Source organism: Thermobia domestica, chromosome 13 (assembly GCF_964235325.1).
Source record: "Thermobia domestica chromosome 13, izTheDome1.hap1.1, whole genome shotgun sequence".
NCBI lineage: Eukaryota > Metazoa > Arthropoda > Insecta > Zygentoma > Lepismatidae > Thermobia > Thermobia domestica.
This window is the reverse complement of record NC_137466.1, coordinates 69,387,776-69,403,255: the sequence shown is the minus strand read 5'-3', so window position 1 is coordinate 69,403,255 and position 15,480 is coordinate 69,387,776. Positions and strand designations below refer to the sequence as shown.

Here is a 15,480-nt window from a genome sequence, read left to right as displayed (position 1 = left end):
AGATTGTCGATGAGAAGTTGCAGAAATCGGGTAGAAATATTATCAATTTCCACGACAGAGTCCGAACGGGGATTTCCCCTTATGAATTTACAGATGACTAATATTAGAAATACAGTAAGTGCTCAAACATTGTCTAACTTGTTGCTCATCAATGTTAATGGCCCACCGCTAGACAAGCTCAAAGTAGACGAGCTAGTTATTTCTTGGCTGAAGAATGGACATCATTCCACTGCGGATGATTTACCGCCAAAAAGTTACCAACAGGAAATAAATCCGATTTCAGATTTGTTTTAAGGTGGAAAATTACGTGTTACGGAAAATGTATATTTGTATTACTAATGGCTTATTTGTGTTATTCAACTTTGTACCTAATTTTTAGTTGAGTCTCTTCTTTGCTTTAGGTAAACTACTTTAAATAAATATTCATAATAATTGCAATTATGCATATTTGTAACTTAAATTTAACGTGATGTTTTAGTGATTACATAAATTACAATTATGAGCATACTTTATGGAGATGCTCTCACAGAGGGTACCCGAGCACCTTTATACCCTATGAACAACTGATTTTTCAAGTCTTTTGTGAGAAAAATACTCTGAACTGAGAAACCATAACCTTTTCCATATTGTACAGGCGTATTTTCCTGCGAATAGAAGTTTCTTTTGGAATGTGTTCAGAAATTAACACTTGCAAGAATACTCTCTTAGTACAAGGATATTTCAGGCACACACTAATTTCCCCCCCACCTCGAACTGTTTCAATTTCCTCAATACAATAAAACATATATATATGTTTTATTGTATTCTATTGTATATACTTTACGAGACGAAACAGTACTTTTATGGTGCCTTTTCGAGACGAGACAGTGACAAATCTCGTCTCATGGGCAACAATAATTGCATTGGTTGAGATTCAAACACAAACTGTAGGCCATCCAGAATTTTTATTGATAGGGGGAGTGAACAAATTTTCCTGTGTATTTTTTTCTTTTTTTTCCTCTTTTTTCCATGATTACAGGATGTTCGAGTATATAACATTCAAATATACACGAGCAGTGTTCTTTTCGTGTGTAAAGCTCCATCGTGGCTAAGCGGTTAGCGTACGCGTCTTCCCTACATTCGTTCCCTCCAACGGTTCCTCTCAAGAAATTTTATATTTAACCGACCTTAAAAAAAATGGAGGGGTTCCCAGTTTGACTTGTATGTTTGTATGTATGTATGTTCGGGATTATATTGAGAACCGTCGGTCATATTTCGATGCAGTTTTCACCACTCGAACAAGCTATTTCCAAGAAACGTTCTTATGTACTGTACAAGATATTTTTAAAAACAATAATAATTGATTAATTATTTTTAAAAATCAAAGTATTCTTGCAACGCCTCGTGAAATAAAATTATCCTCAAATATGCGGCAACCGGAAATTCAACAAAGCAAAATTGGTTGTATGTCACCAAAGGATTAAGAACATATTCGTAGGTTTCATTCTCCAAATAGTTTAACACAGTTAAGTGGTAGATGTTTAGGTCATTGGCGATGTTATGACTGTTTACATAACGGTTGCATGACTTTTGTCAGAATATCATCCACTTTTTTTCTGTGATTGGCCGCTCTCACTGTGAACATATTAAAAGCAGAAAATAAAATCTTTCTTTCAAATTATTCGACTTCAAAACCGCACTGTAAAGCAGAAAATAAAATCTTGTTTTAAAACAATCTGAACTGATTTTTTAAAAAGGCACTAAAAACCAGATAATAATAATAATAATAATAATAATAATAATAATAATAATAATAATAATAATAATAATAATAATAATAATAATAATAATAATAATAATAATAATTAAAAGCAGAAAATAATGTATTGCAATTATCTCTGTTGATAATCGAAATCGTGTCAAGCCAAACATTAAAATTACAATAGAAATAATTTTATATTTAGTGATTAATTTGTTCGCTTTGGCACGACTTCAAAGAAAATATTTTAAAACAATAACTTATTTTCTTCTTTTAAGTATTTTATTATTATTATTATTATTATTATTATTATTATTATTATTATTATTATTATTATTATTATTATTATTATTATTATCTGCATTTTAGTGTTTTTAAAGTCGGTTAAGATTTTCAGAAACTTTTTATATTACCTGCCTGCCATTAAGTTCTGAGCATTACCTGAGGTTATGTCCTTAAGCACTTCACGTATGAGTGATGACGTCCCTCGGTGAGCACATTATCAGCGAAAGTATAAGGAAGAAAGGAATGGGGAAGAAAGGAAGAAGCCTGAGACCTGTATGTTCTGTACCATCCCGGTATTTGCCTCGTGTCAATGAGGAAAACCCAGGAAAATCCTTAGTCAGCATGGCTTTTATGAACGCGGCATGGAATTTCCGCGTTCCATAGGCCATAGAGTTAGTTAATTTTAGGCGAAATTTATGTACTTTATATGTATTTCGTGCCGCTAGCTTAGCTAGTTTCGATTTATTTTTAAAAAAAAATATGCCCCCGAGAAATATCAGTAACTTTCGTGAAAAGAAAAGTGTCATGTTAATATACGTTGCTGTACTTTTTCCTTAATGCTTAAGAAACATTGTTTGGTATTGAAATAGGTTAACGATTGGGGATTAATTCAAAATTAAACTCCAATACTTTCACTTAAATGGCATAATTAACATTTAATACTAATTCCTAATATTTTGTCTTCAGTTCGTGACTTGTATTATACGAGGAGAAAGATTTGATTTAAACCAAAATATCGATTTATATCAAAAAAATCAATAAAAATGATTTTTAAAAAATCATGATTTTCCCCCATCCTGATTACTATGGTACCACCTGACTAATCCAGAAATACACTTTCAGCAACCTGGAAGAAACGTTGGAAACTGTGAGTGCACAACCACGTTTGACTCGACGTTCCCTCGGGGACAGGGACACATCGAGTCTGCCGTAGCACAACTGATGGGAATATTTTGAAAGATATACGGTGCACAAGAAACAAATATATATATAACTATTTTCTCCACTTTCCAGAACTTTGGCTTCTACTTGAACAAACACTGTATTATGAAACTAGGGTATTAAAATATTAACTCTAATGATGGCAATTAAAATATATATTTGAACATCACTGTACCACCAAATATTCAATTTTAGTATAATGTTTGTTCTCTAGTGGTGTGTTCTTTGAAGAGAGATTCTGTGGTATACAAAAAATGAGAGGTATACAAAAAGATCCATAGATTCTGTGGTATACAAAAAATGAGAGGTATACAAAAAGATCCATTCCGTTTAAACTACAACATAAATCAGACCCACGTACCATTTTTCAATACGACAATACAAAGCTTAGAATACAAATACTTGGAGAGCATTCTTCTGTGCCAGTTATTTCTCAAAATGCGGTAGTCATGTTGCACCTTCATAACATGACCACGAACTTTTTCTCTCACTGGAGTGTTTGCTCTAGATCATTTTCTTAGGAATAATCCTAGTAAAACAGCCAATAATCCAACCGCGAACCCCGCGAATTCCCCAAATGTAAAGTGGCTTTTTACATTTTCTCGAATCTCTATCTGAAGATTTTCACATAATTTTATTATCCAGCGTTGACAGTTACACAAGACTGCATCATATTTTTTCCCATTCAACTCATTGTTCACAACAAGATTTCGAAGTTTTGCTGGAGATATTCCATTTAGAGTTCCAATTTCTGTATACGTTCCTTTGTCAGGTGGACGAAGCTTGGTATAGCTCGGAAGCAATATACCATTCCCATCGTCAGCAGCTATAAAAAAAAAAATAAAAAAGTACATGAATAACATATGAAAAGTAAACAGTGCATTTAAGTAGAAAGTGTCTATCAAGTAGATGAATATATTAAGCAAGTGAACTAAAAAAAAAAAAAAAGTTCCTTAGCAATAAACACCAAACGATAATGCTGTAGTTGAACTTATCTACATCATATAGTTATCAAAACAACGGAAGAACATGAAGAAAATGCCCTCATGCAGCACAGAATTCAGTTTTGTCAGCGAGGATGAAGAAGGATATTTGCTCCGGTGTATAAACTCCAGAACTAACCACAGGTATTCAATGATATTGAAGTGTGCAAATTGCATTGGCCAGTAGAGGTATTATAATTAATCTCGGTGTTCATGAAACCAGCCTCAACTTCTTGTAATTTGAATTAGTGCATTACCATCATGGAAATTCGTGTCAGTAGCGTAAACATATGGAACACCGTACTCAAGTGTTCACCTAAAATATCCACGTAATTACTGGTAATAATGGGTCTCGTGAGCATAATCAATGCACTTATATAATAACAGGAAATTGTGGTCCACAGCATTAGAAAGCCGCTGTCATGTTTTACGATAGGGATGATACATCCGAAGGAAATAAAGTGAAAGAGGACTCATTGGTCCGTAGTAGGCGCTTTTAATGATATCGTCGCTAGTTTCCTGCAGTTGTGATTGTCTTGAGCAGCTTGGAAATTGCACCCAGACTGCAGATGCTCAAACTGTGCAAAACTCGCGTCAGACTGATAGTTGCAACGCAATAGGCTGTTCCAGGACAGATTGAGTTCAATAGTCACTTTTTCCGCATTCGCTCTACGATCCTTGAAACAAATCTATCTTCAACGTTCGGTGATTCGTGGCATTGAGACTTCTTTTCCGTTGACTACTACTCGAGTTATGTAGGCCTTCATCACCGTCGACTCTCCACCGCAACACACATAACACACTGGCTACTTTAGATACAAGCACACACACATACAATATGGCCTCTTTGAAACTCGGATAAGTCACTCATCTACCAGAACAACAGTCTGCCCGCTTCAACATATGTATTCACTCTATCCCGCCTGACATACTACAGACGACCACCTGTGGAACAGCATTTTTATAAAAGAAAATTGACCCAAATATTTCTAGACCCTGAATACAATTAACTGACCTCAAGAGGGAACAGATTCGCAGCTCTCTCTCTAAAAAGAAAAAAAACTGATTTTCAATACAACTATATATTTACTATTTGGTATTTTCGAAGTTTCTCGTCAACTCCTTTTTAACACAGAAGAGACAATATTCCGTTCACATTAAAAAGGTGCCGGTAGGCCGTATCGTTGCGCACCACCAGAAATAACCACCATATATATATATATATATATATATATATATATATATATATATATATATATATATATATATATATATATATATATATATACAGGGTGAGGCAAAAGTCAGGATACACTCCTATAAAAGTCGAGTTATGTGAGGAATCATAACGTCGTTTAGTATGGGTGTCTATAGACGGAGGCGCAACTTATAGGAGCTATGACGACAGCGGCGGCCATCTTGAATTTGGGTAACCTTTTTCAAATGAGAAGGGGGTCATATCATATATCATTTTACACTGCCTTTTCCAGAGGAGTACACCTGTGTAATTCGTTTTGCGACATCTTTATTTGTGTAGGAGTTATGACCTGTTAAAGTTTGGCATACTTGTCAGAGTCGGCATTACAGCATATGCTCAATATGACCTCCACTGCGCTAAGAATGGGCAGATTCGGATCTTTTTGAATTCGGATATCCCCGATCCACTTGGGCCCGGATATCCGGACACGATCCGGATCCGAAATTTCGGATTTTGGATCCGGATCCGAAAATCCAATTATTAGATCCGGATCAGAATTTCGGATCTTGGATTCGGATCCGAAAATCCGGTTATTAGATCCGGATCCGAAATTTTGGATATTTTATCCGGATCCGAAATTCCGTGTCAGAAAATTCGAGTGTTCCGAATCAGCAAAGACACTTGTGGCATGTGATCGTGTGACGGTCTTGCGTTCTCTTCATTCTGTCGATATTTGGTTTTTGTGCCTTATTTATTTTATTTATTTATTTAGTCTTATTTCACATGGCGAAGTTAAGGCTCCTGCCTTGTTTCCCACTTGACCATGCAATGCAATAGTATCATGATTAGTAATTAGAGATGCAAAACACCCGGCTTTTTTGAAAAAAAAAAAACGAGAATTTTGGAAATTTTCGCTTTTTTCATTTTCAGGATTTGTCTATCTAAATAGCTTTCTTACAGTATATTCTATAGTTAGATAAGAATTTCATGACCAAAATGCCATATTTCGCTCTGAAATTCACCATCAAGATGGATGGAGCACATGTTTTACGAATTAAAGCTAACATGAAGAATATAGTATTTGAGGGCAATTTTAGAGGCTATTTAACTTTATTTTAACTTTTGAGTTATCGACATTTTTTCTTCTCTAGATCATTTTAGTTTGTCATCCGTGTTTCATTTCTAAGAGCTTAGTACTCTATATTCTAGCCCAAAAGTTAAACTTATGTTTTTCGATATATCCGTCAAAGCGTATGTTTTTCAATATATCCGTCAAACCGTACTTCCACATTTCTGTTATACTGTAACTGTGCAACGATTTAGCAATAAATTCCCGGATACAACCTTGAACACTAATTTATACAAATAACACTAGTTAACAAATTTAAACTTTTTGTCTGTTACATGAGAAAAATCACCTGATCTTAAAGGAACTTTTTGCGCTGAATTCGAATATGCACTCGGTTTCTCTCCATCACGTACAGTTTTCCCGTAACAGAGGGATTTTCGGGAAATTCCCTCAAAAATTTCCCTTTTTCAGATATTTTATTCCCCTAGCTCCTGTCCCCTTACATATAGTAACATAGAAATTATACCTAAGTATACCTTGATTTATATTTAATAAACCCTAAAAGTTTCGTAAAAATCGCTTTGTTCTTTCTAGAGAAATAAATATATTTGTATGTATACTGTGTGCACTGTTTATTGCACCTGATAGTAATGCTTTCAGATCTCCTGAGTTGGGGTAAAAACGATTTGCTTTATTACTACAAACACAGACATAAAAATGAATATTTACAATAGTCAACAACACACTTGTATTGCTCTCTGTAAATTAGAAACGTGTATAAAAATAGAATGTACTTCCAACATATATTTTTTTTAAACGTACAGTATATGTATATCTTAATACATATATATGGGTGATTCTGAAATTAAGGGGAATTTTCAGTCCCTCTGATTTTTCAGCCTCTAGATATACAATATTAAAGTAACAAAGTTATTATTAAATAAAAACTTATTAGTACTTTGTGTTCCCAGAGTTTATTTTAACATTTATTTTTATTTTTCTGCTTTTAAAAAAGCGAAAAATAAGTGAAATGTAACCTCCGTGGAGTGTCCCCACCAACATTTTTCAACATTAACAGAAGAGAAAAACAAGTTTTCACTAGAAAATTCGTGAAAAATCAGCATAATTTACTACTGTAAGACATAAATAATGAAACTACGTAGCAAGAAATTAAATTTTAAGGTTATTTTCATGGCCTATTTAATGCGAAAATATTGTCCCTGGGTTGTGAGGTAACCTCCATGGACTACTTTTAAAATTACCAGAAATTCTACTAGGAAGCAGCGCTGTCCAGTCTCTAGATCTGAAAGTGAAGCTCAGAGCAGCCATTTTGTGAGTGATATGTTGATAAGTGTGTGTGCAGTATTGTGTTCGAGAAAAATCTTCACATCTTGTGGAAAATAGGTGTGTACTCTTTGATCTTGTAACCTCCATGTATTTGCTAGTTTTATTATTTAAAATGTTGAAAATGTTTTTTCAATTGATTATTGTTAAAATAGCAGTTTTCCTACTAAAAACGAAGTCATTGCATGTATAGTCTTCTAGCTTTGAGTATCAGGCTGTCTGAAGTGCACTTTTGTAACCTCCATGGAAGTAACCTCCGTGGCTTCTATCTAGCATGGAGGTTACACATGATCCATGGAGGTTACCATAATGAGCATTTCATGATATTATTATAAAAAATAGTTATATATTTGAGTTACTATGAGCTTCTTATTGAAATGCTACCTATTAGAGCTACCCGGAGGAAAAATTCCAAAAATTTTATCATATGTTTGCTAAACATGCTACTATAATATAAATTACATGTTGTCTTCAATAATATATGATTTGGCTGATGAATATTGAATTAAAATTTAATTAAATGTTATACACGAGTAAAACTTCGAAATATAACATATGTATCATTTGTTGTTGCTTATCTCTTTGAACAAAAGCACTAAATGTTTGAAGTTAGGTGTTAGGATGTGCACTTTGTAGAGTCCAAGCTAATAAATACAGGTTTGTTGCTGATTAAACCTGGATTATTAAAATTATTGATTTACTTTTTTATTTTATAGAGAGAATGGCACAAAAAATGCTAGTGAAAAAGAAACAATGGAATCAAATAAAAGGGTTAATTGTAGAGAGAAAAAGCCAAGTAAGGTATCAGAAATAGAAAAGAAAAGAAAAATGAAAAGAGAATCAGAAAGACGAAAAAGAGAAAGAATAAAAGCAGATCCTGCATTCAAAAGAAAAGAGAGAGAGAGATACAAAGCCAGAAGTACAAGCTGAATGATTTTAAAAAATAGCAGAAATGAATAAACGAGAGAAAAGAGCCCAGAGAAAAAAATACGTGAAAAAGTTAGATGGCATAGAGAAGAGAAGAAACGAAGAAAAGAAGGAAGAGGTAAATAAAATGCTGGAAGAGGCAACTCCTCCTGACAGTGATAAGGTGGTAACAATCGAAATGTCGTAAGGAATTATATTGTTGGACCCAATTTTGACCGGGTAGAAACCAGCCGAAAGAAAAGTGGTAAGAAAATTGCAAAACGAAATAAAACTAACAAGGGGAAAGCAGATTTTGGTAAATGAGATTCGGGTCCATTTTTTGCAAAGTGGTAGTGCATATTTAAAGTGTTAATATTACAAACTGGAAGAACGCAACAGCCAAAAATAACGGAGAAAAAGCGTCTTGAAGTTTCCGACTCGCCGCATATATCGTACGACGCATGAAGTTAAGTGACGGCATGACAGATTGAGGAACATCTACGACTCTCGTGCAAAGGGTGACGGGTTCAGTTTCCGCCCGAGTCAACTTTACTTGTTTTGCTTCAACCAATAAAGTAGTCAATTGTAGCTACAAGTAGACTATTATTTGTAAAATCCTTCAATGTTCCATGTTAACTATCAACAAAATGTAATCTATTTCGTAGATATATTGATATCACGAGTTATATTATGGTTGCCTCAGTCATTGTGTGAAAAATGTTCTCCACGCTTCGTGTTTACATCTGTTGGCAGTGTGCGAATTACAAGGGAAATGATGGGGGTAATCTCCTTTGGTTATAGCTACAAAAGGGGATGGAAGTGCTATAAAGTGACATGGGGAAGAAACACATCGGCATTAAATATGCGCAGACTAAGCTCCTTTCAATGTAATCCTGACACTAAATGCAGTCATTTTCATGAGGGACAATACAACTCTGTGCCTGCTGCACAGAGAAAAATCCGTTATCCTGACAGCGGTATATTGTACAAATATACGGTATTCTCTTGCTTACTATAGAAATCAGTACGGAGCATACGCTATCCGTATGCTACATAGGTACTGCCCTTAGATGTTACATCATGCCGTTGCAGGATGTCTGACATCTAACAGTTTTCTGTATATCACATGCATATACTTATGTTATCTTCGTCAGCTATATGTTGTATACGTCCATTTGTATGTGAGATCCTGACTACCTACATTGTTTCATACGGAAAGAAAAAGATAGGTTACATGCGTAATTCCTGTAGTATTTGGACTTAACGTACAACAGACGTATAACTGAAAACGCATATTTTATAATACTTTCCATATAAGTGTTCCATCTATACGTAAAGTACGCCACCTACAATTTTTTTCTCAGCAGAAACACCATCAGACATTACGTGACCTTAAAATGTCTACTAACATCTCGGAATAAAAAATCGAGTTTTTTTTTATTTTTTACAGAATAGAGGCAGAACTCATAATTGTGTTTCCCTCAAAAGCAAATAAAGCCACTGTGGATACTAAGGACATTGTTGCGGAATTGGAACAGCTTTTCTTGGAAAATAGAACATTCCGGTTTACGTTTACTACAATTTTAGATGTGTGCACAAATCTATATTAAGCATTCAATTCAAAATATTACATTGTCTTACATTTTACTAGTGAATAAAACTTAAATATATCTTCACTGAGTATGTTTTGTAACCTCCGTGGATATTAATGTAACCACCGTGTTTGTCAAAAAAATAAATTACCATTTTTTTAAAAAAAATATATTTTCTTAACCTCATCCACTGTAATGATTGTATTTGTTTAGCCCTTAGGTGTGTAAAAAATAAATTATACATTATTTCTCCGATTTTAATTTTTAAGATTTTTCCAATGCCAAAATTCCACTTAATTTCAGAATCACCCATATACAATTCTCCAAGTTTTTTCGTTTTGTTCATGAAATTGTTATCAATATTTGTTATCAGCTTAAAGCTGTCCTTTTACATAATGGAAATAAAAAACCTTCTATACCACTTGCGCACTCAGTGAAGATTAAGGAATCCTATGACACCATGTCAACTTTGCTAAATCTTATAAATTACAAGGACCATTGTTGGCAAATATGTTGTGATCTCAAGGTAGTTGGTATTTTATTAGGACTGCAGTGCGGTTACACGAAGTACCAATGTTTTTTATGTTTATGGGATAGCCGAGCTGATGACAAACATTATGAAGTGAAGGAATGGGAACCTAGAGTGAATTACGTACCTGGAGAATGCAACGTCAAATACGCTCCTTTGGTAGATCCTAATAAGATATTACTACCGCCACTTCATATCAAGTTAGGACTTATGAAAAACTTTGTCAAAGCCATGGACACATCTGGTGAAGGTTTCAAGTATTTGCAAGATAAGTTCCCTAACCTGAGTGATGCTAAGATTTCAGCGGGAGTGTTTATTGGTCCCCAAATTAGGAAATTAATGCTTGATGATAGCTTTGACAGCAAGTTAAACAGTGCTGAGCTAGCTGCCTGGACAGCATTTAAGTGTGTTGTGCGCAACTTTCTGGGCAATAACAAAGCTGAGAGTTACACAGAAATCGTACAGGACATGATATAGAAATACAAAGAGTTGGGTTGTAGGATGTCTTTAAAAATCCACTTTTTGCACTCCCACCTCAGCTTCTTTCCTGCTAACCTAGGTGCTCTCAGCGACGAACAGGGGGAAAGATTCCACCAAGATATAATGGCAATGGAGAAAAGGTACCAGGGACGATGGGATCCTTCAATGATGGGGGACTATTGTTGGGGTCTTGTTAGAGAATGCAACATTTCTTACAAAAGAAGGAAGTAGTGTACGTTTTTGTAACCCAATGGAAGCTTCATATATTGTGATAGTTTTGATTATCTTTTCATGACCTTTTGGTACATTTGTATTATTGTTTATTGTAAATTGTCACACTTGTAAATTATATTGTATTATATTTTATATATGTGTTTGTGGTAATAAAGCAAAACGTTTTACCTCAAAAGAGATCTGAAAGCATTACTATAAGGTGCAATAAACAGTACACACAGTATACATACAAACATATTTATTTCTCTAGAAAGAATAAAGCTATTATTACGAAACTTGGAGGGTTTGTTAAATATGAATCAAAGTATACTTAGGTATAATTTCTATGTTAGTATATGCAAGGGGACAAGATCTTGGGGTGTAAAATAAACGAAAAGGGAAATTTTTGAGGGATTTTCCCGAAAAATCCCTCTGTTACGGGAAAATCGTACGTGATGGAGAAAAACCGAGTGCATATTCGAATTCAGCGCAAAAAGTTCCTTTAAGAACAGGTATTTCCTTTTATGTAACAAAACCTTTGTTAACTAGTGTAATCAGTAGCGGATTTAGAAAAGTACTTTGGGAGGGGTTTCTCTGATTGCTTCGTTTTCTAAAATGTCCTAATTTTATTTGGGAGAAGCTTGAAGTTTATGAGTACAGGCATAACTAATATTTCGTTTGGTTTATATATTTAGCGATAATCTTCCGGATACAACCTTGAAGATAATTTTATACTGAGAATCAGTGGCGGATTTAGAAAAGTATTTTAGGAGGAGTTTTTCTTACTAATGTTTAGTTTTTCTAAACATTTATAATTTTTATTTGACGGGAGCTTAAAGTTTATGAGTAAAAGGCATAACTAATATATATCGTTTATGTTAGACATTCCGTAATTTTGGAGAACAGCCTTCAGTCCGAAAGACCGCCCCATTAACCTTCGGAAAACCGTCACTGCTGGTAATTGGTAATAATAACGATTTAAAAACAATAAGAAAGGAAGTCGGCCAACTCACAGTACACGCACTATTTCTGTTCACAGATGGAATGAAGAAATGCTTTGTCAGAATGGTCGAATGCTAGACTGAATCCCGGACTTCCCGATAGAAGCGCAAAAGCTCCATTGAGTCATGTTTGCTGTGCAGTTGTATTTATCTTAACTTAAATATATTCCATAGGTTTTGTTTGTGTGTGTGTGTGTGTGTGTGTGTGTGGTGATGGAGGAGAGTTCTGTAATGTTATGAAGGGTGTGAGCCAAGAACATGGTAACCAACAAATTTTCAATTGTTGAGTTATGCAGCATCAGATAGACAGCAACGAGTACCGCTTCGTTTAATCCTTCATGTATAGTCTTATGTGAAAAATCTGTGGAAAATCAGCTTTCCGACTTTCAAAATGGATTGTGCAGCAGAAAATCTCTAATTTCTTAAAATAGTAAAACTGTGGGTTACCATGTTCTTGCCTCACACCCTTCATATGTTGAATCCCTCTTGTTAAAAATTCAGAAAACTTGAGGACTGAGTAAACCGTGATGGTGGTTATATAAAACTGTAGAATTCAAGAATATACAGAACCAAAAGCTCTAGATGTGCAGCCTTTTAGTGTATCATATAAATCTAAGTATCTCTCTTATGTTTTATTTTAATTTTATTTTGTTCCAAAAAGAGGGTATGGAATATTTTGAAGTAAAAATACTACATAGAATGTTGCTAGTTATTTGTATATTTTTTTAAAAGAAGTATTTACTTTTAGGGTTGGCTGGTTTACAGCAGCTGTTTTTTTTCTTTTTTTTATTAATAAACAACTGGTTTAAACCCAAAAATAAATAAATAAATAAAAAACGAAAAATGCGAATCGTGTGAACTTCATGGTGACGTTTGCGCACACATCAAACCATCTGCATCAGTTTTATTTCCTTTTCACCATTTAATCAAGGTGTCCCATGTTCAATTCTCGGTCGAACCACAACCCTTCTTTCATGCGTAAACAAAATAGCGGTTTGGATGTAACTTTAAGCGAAAGTCTTCTCCTTGATAATCTTGGTATTACGTAAGGATGTTAGGCCTGAATGCCTGTTTTATAAAGAAGCCAAAGTTGCTTAAATATATTGATAGAAATTGGCAAAATTTATCGATTGCCTATGTAGCTTCCAACATTAGCTTGGATTGGACTTTCAATGATATGTACGTACTAAATTTGTAATTTAATACCTCAGTTTTAGCGTACTGATTATGATATATTGACCAGGGTGGATTGATTTAAATCAGACTGATTTAAATCACGATTTAAATAACTTGACTTTTTTAAATAAAAATCGTTGATTTAAATCAAATTCCGAAATAAAATAATTTAAAGTGAAAATAAGTAAAATCCCGTTTCTGTTCTGTTATTTCGGTTACGGAAGTTAATAATCATAATACAATGAGACTCAAATGTACAGTATGTACAGCATAGTATGAAAACAAGTTTCATGCACAGGATGATTAGGGAATATCCCGTTTTGAACGGGTAACGGAGCAATACTTCTTTCTTCTCTTCGTAACAATGGGTTTGGGTTTTAAAATCTTTAACTGTTTTAACAGGAAAATCACCATCGACATTTAAGACGAAAATTCTTTCGCGTGCGCGTCTGTTTGTTTGTTCCCAATAATAGGGCGTATTTAGAGGGGTCTTATCCCCTCTCCGATTTTTTAAAGATTTATAACTTTAGGCGAAATTTATGTATTTCGTGCCTCAAGCTTGTTCCAATTTTTTTTTTTTTAATGCCCCTACCAAATATCAGTTACTCTTGTGAAAAAAGTGACATTTTGATAAACGTTGCTATACTTTTTCCTTAATGCTTAACCTTATAAATTATATTACCTATTTTCATTCTATTAAAAATAGAATCTTCATTATTCGATTAAAAATGTACCAATAAACTTTTTTACTTCGTTTTTTTTTTTTTTTTTTTTTTTTTCAAGACTGAAGGCGTTGTAGAACATATTACAGATGCTTTCACGCCTTTCTGAGTCGAGACATAGTGTGTGATAACATCATATATTTAAAAAGATATTTTTTGTTATGCCTATTATTCTTATTTTTTGGCAGGCTTACATTTTGCATTCAAAGACTGAAATTTTGCACACTCGTTCAGTGCTCCCCTTAGTATTTTTCAGATGTTTTCCGATCTCTGCGTGAAAACAGGGGAGTCCAGAGGGGAAAATGTAAATAATAATAATAATAATAATAATAATAATAATAATAATAATAATAATAATAATAATAATAATAATAACAAAATAGCTTTTTCCGCGATTCAGATGGAGACATACGAATGGTACCGTTTGAAAGGCTATTCTATTCTGAAGAGAATGACGTACGAACCATGATCCTAGGATGAATAGGGATGTTTCAGGAAACTGTTACCTGATATCTTCTTTTATACGGGAATCTGGGGTATTTGGGGGATATTATTTTTAGCGGGCTTACTTTTGCACCTAGAAAATTGAAATTTTGCACATTTATTCAATGCGCCCCTTAGTATTTTTCAGTGTTTCAGATTTCTACCTTAAAACAGAAGGTTGGTCCAGAGAGGTAAAAACTAAAAAGGATATTTTTAACAGAAAATCCCTTTTTTCGTGATTTTTCCGCCCCAGATATACGATGGAGACATTTGAATGGTACAATTGAAAATCTTTTTTATTCTGAAGAGAATAATGTACATATCACGACCCTAGGATAAATAGAGATGTCTGAGAAAAGTTTTATATTACATGCGGGTTATCTGGGGAATTGTGGGGATGTTCTTAGCTCATTGTTAAATATTTTCCCCGCCCTCAGTATTCAAGATAGCTTGAAATTTTATATACACATTTAGTACAACCCTTAGTATTTCCCAGTTGATTTTGAGATATGTGCGTTAACACAAGGGAGTCCAGAGGGGATCAAAATTTGAAAAAAAAATCAGAAAAATCCCATTCTCTCTCAAAATTTCCCGCTTCAGGGACATAATAGGGAAATGTGAATGTTACCGTTTCAAAGGCTGTTCCATTCTGAAGAGAATGAAGTATGGACCATGATCCTAGGATAAATAGGGATAATGATGTAGCTGCTTGACTGAAAGTCCATAATTTTCCTTTTTCAAAAAGCCAAAATTTAAAAGGGTTAAGAAACATTGTTTGGGATTAACAGAGGTTAACAACTGGGGATTAATTCAAAATTC

At 34.0% G+C, this 15,480-nt stretch overlaps 1 protein-coding gene across 2 annotated transcripts in view; it reads right to left on the bottom strand.

Annotated features, from left to right (window-relative positions):
* Window positions 1-3,099: 3,099 nt before the first annotated feature.
* The window catches only part of LOC145668212 (uncharacterized), a 93,739-nt gene continuing 81,358 nt past the window's right edge, over window positions 3,100-15,480 (bottom strand). For both annotated transcript variants that reach the window (XM_081735862.1, XM_081735861.1), the window contains exon 3: window positions 3,100-3,791. In XM_081735862.1, coding sequence (XP_081591988.1) covers window positions 3,475-3,791 — 317 coding nt within the window. In that variant the 3' untranslated portion in view covers window positions 3,100-3,474. The remainder of the gene's footprint in view (window positions 3,792-15,480) is intronic.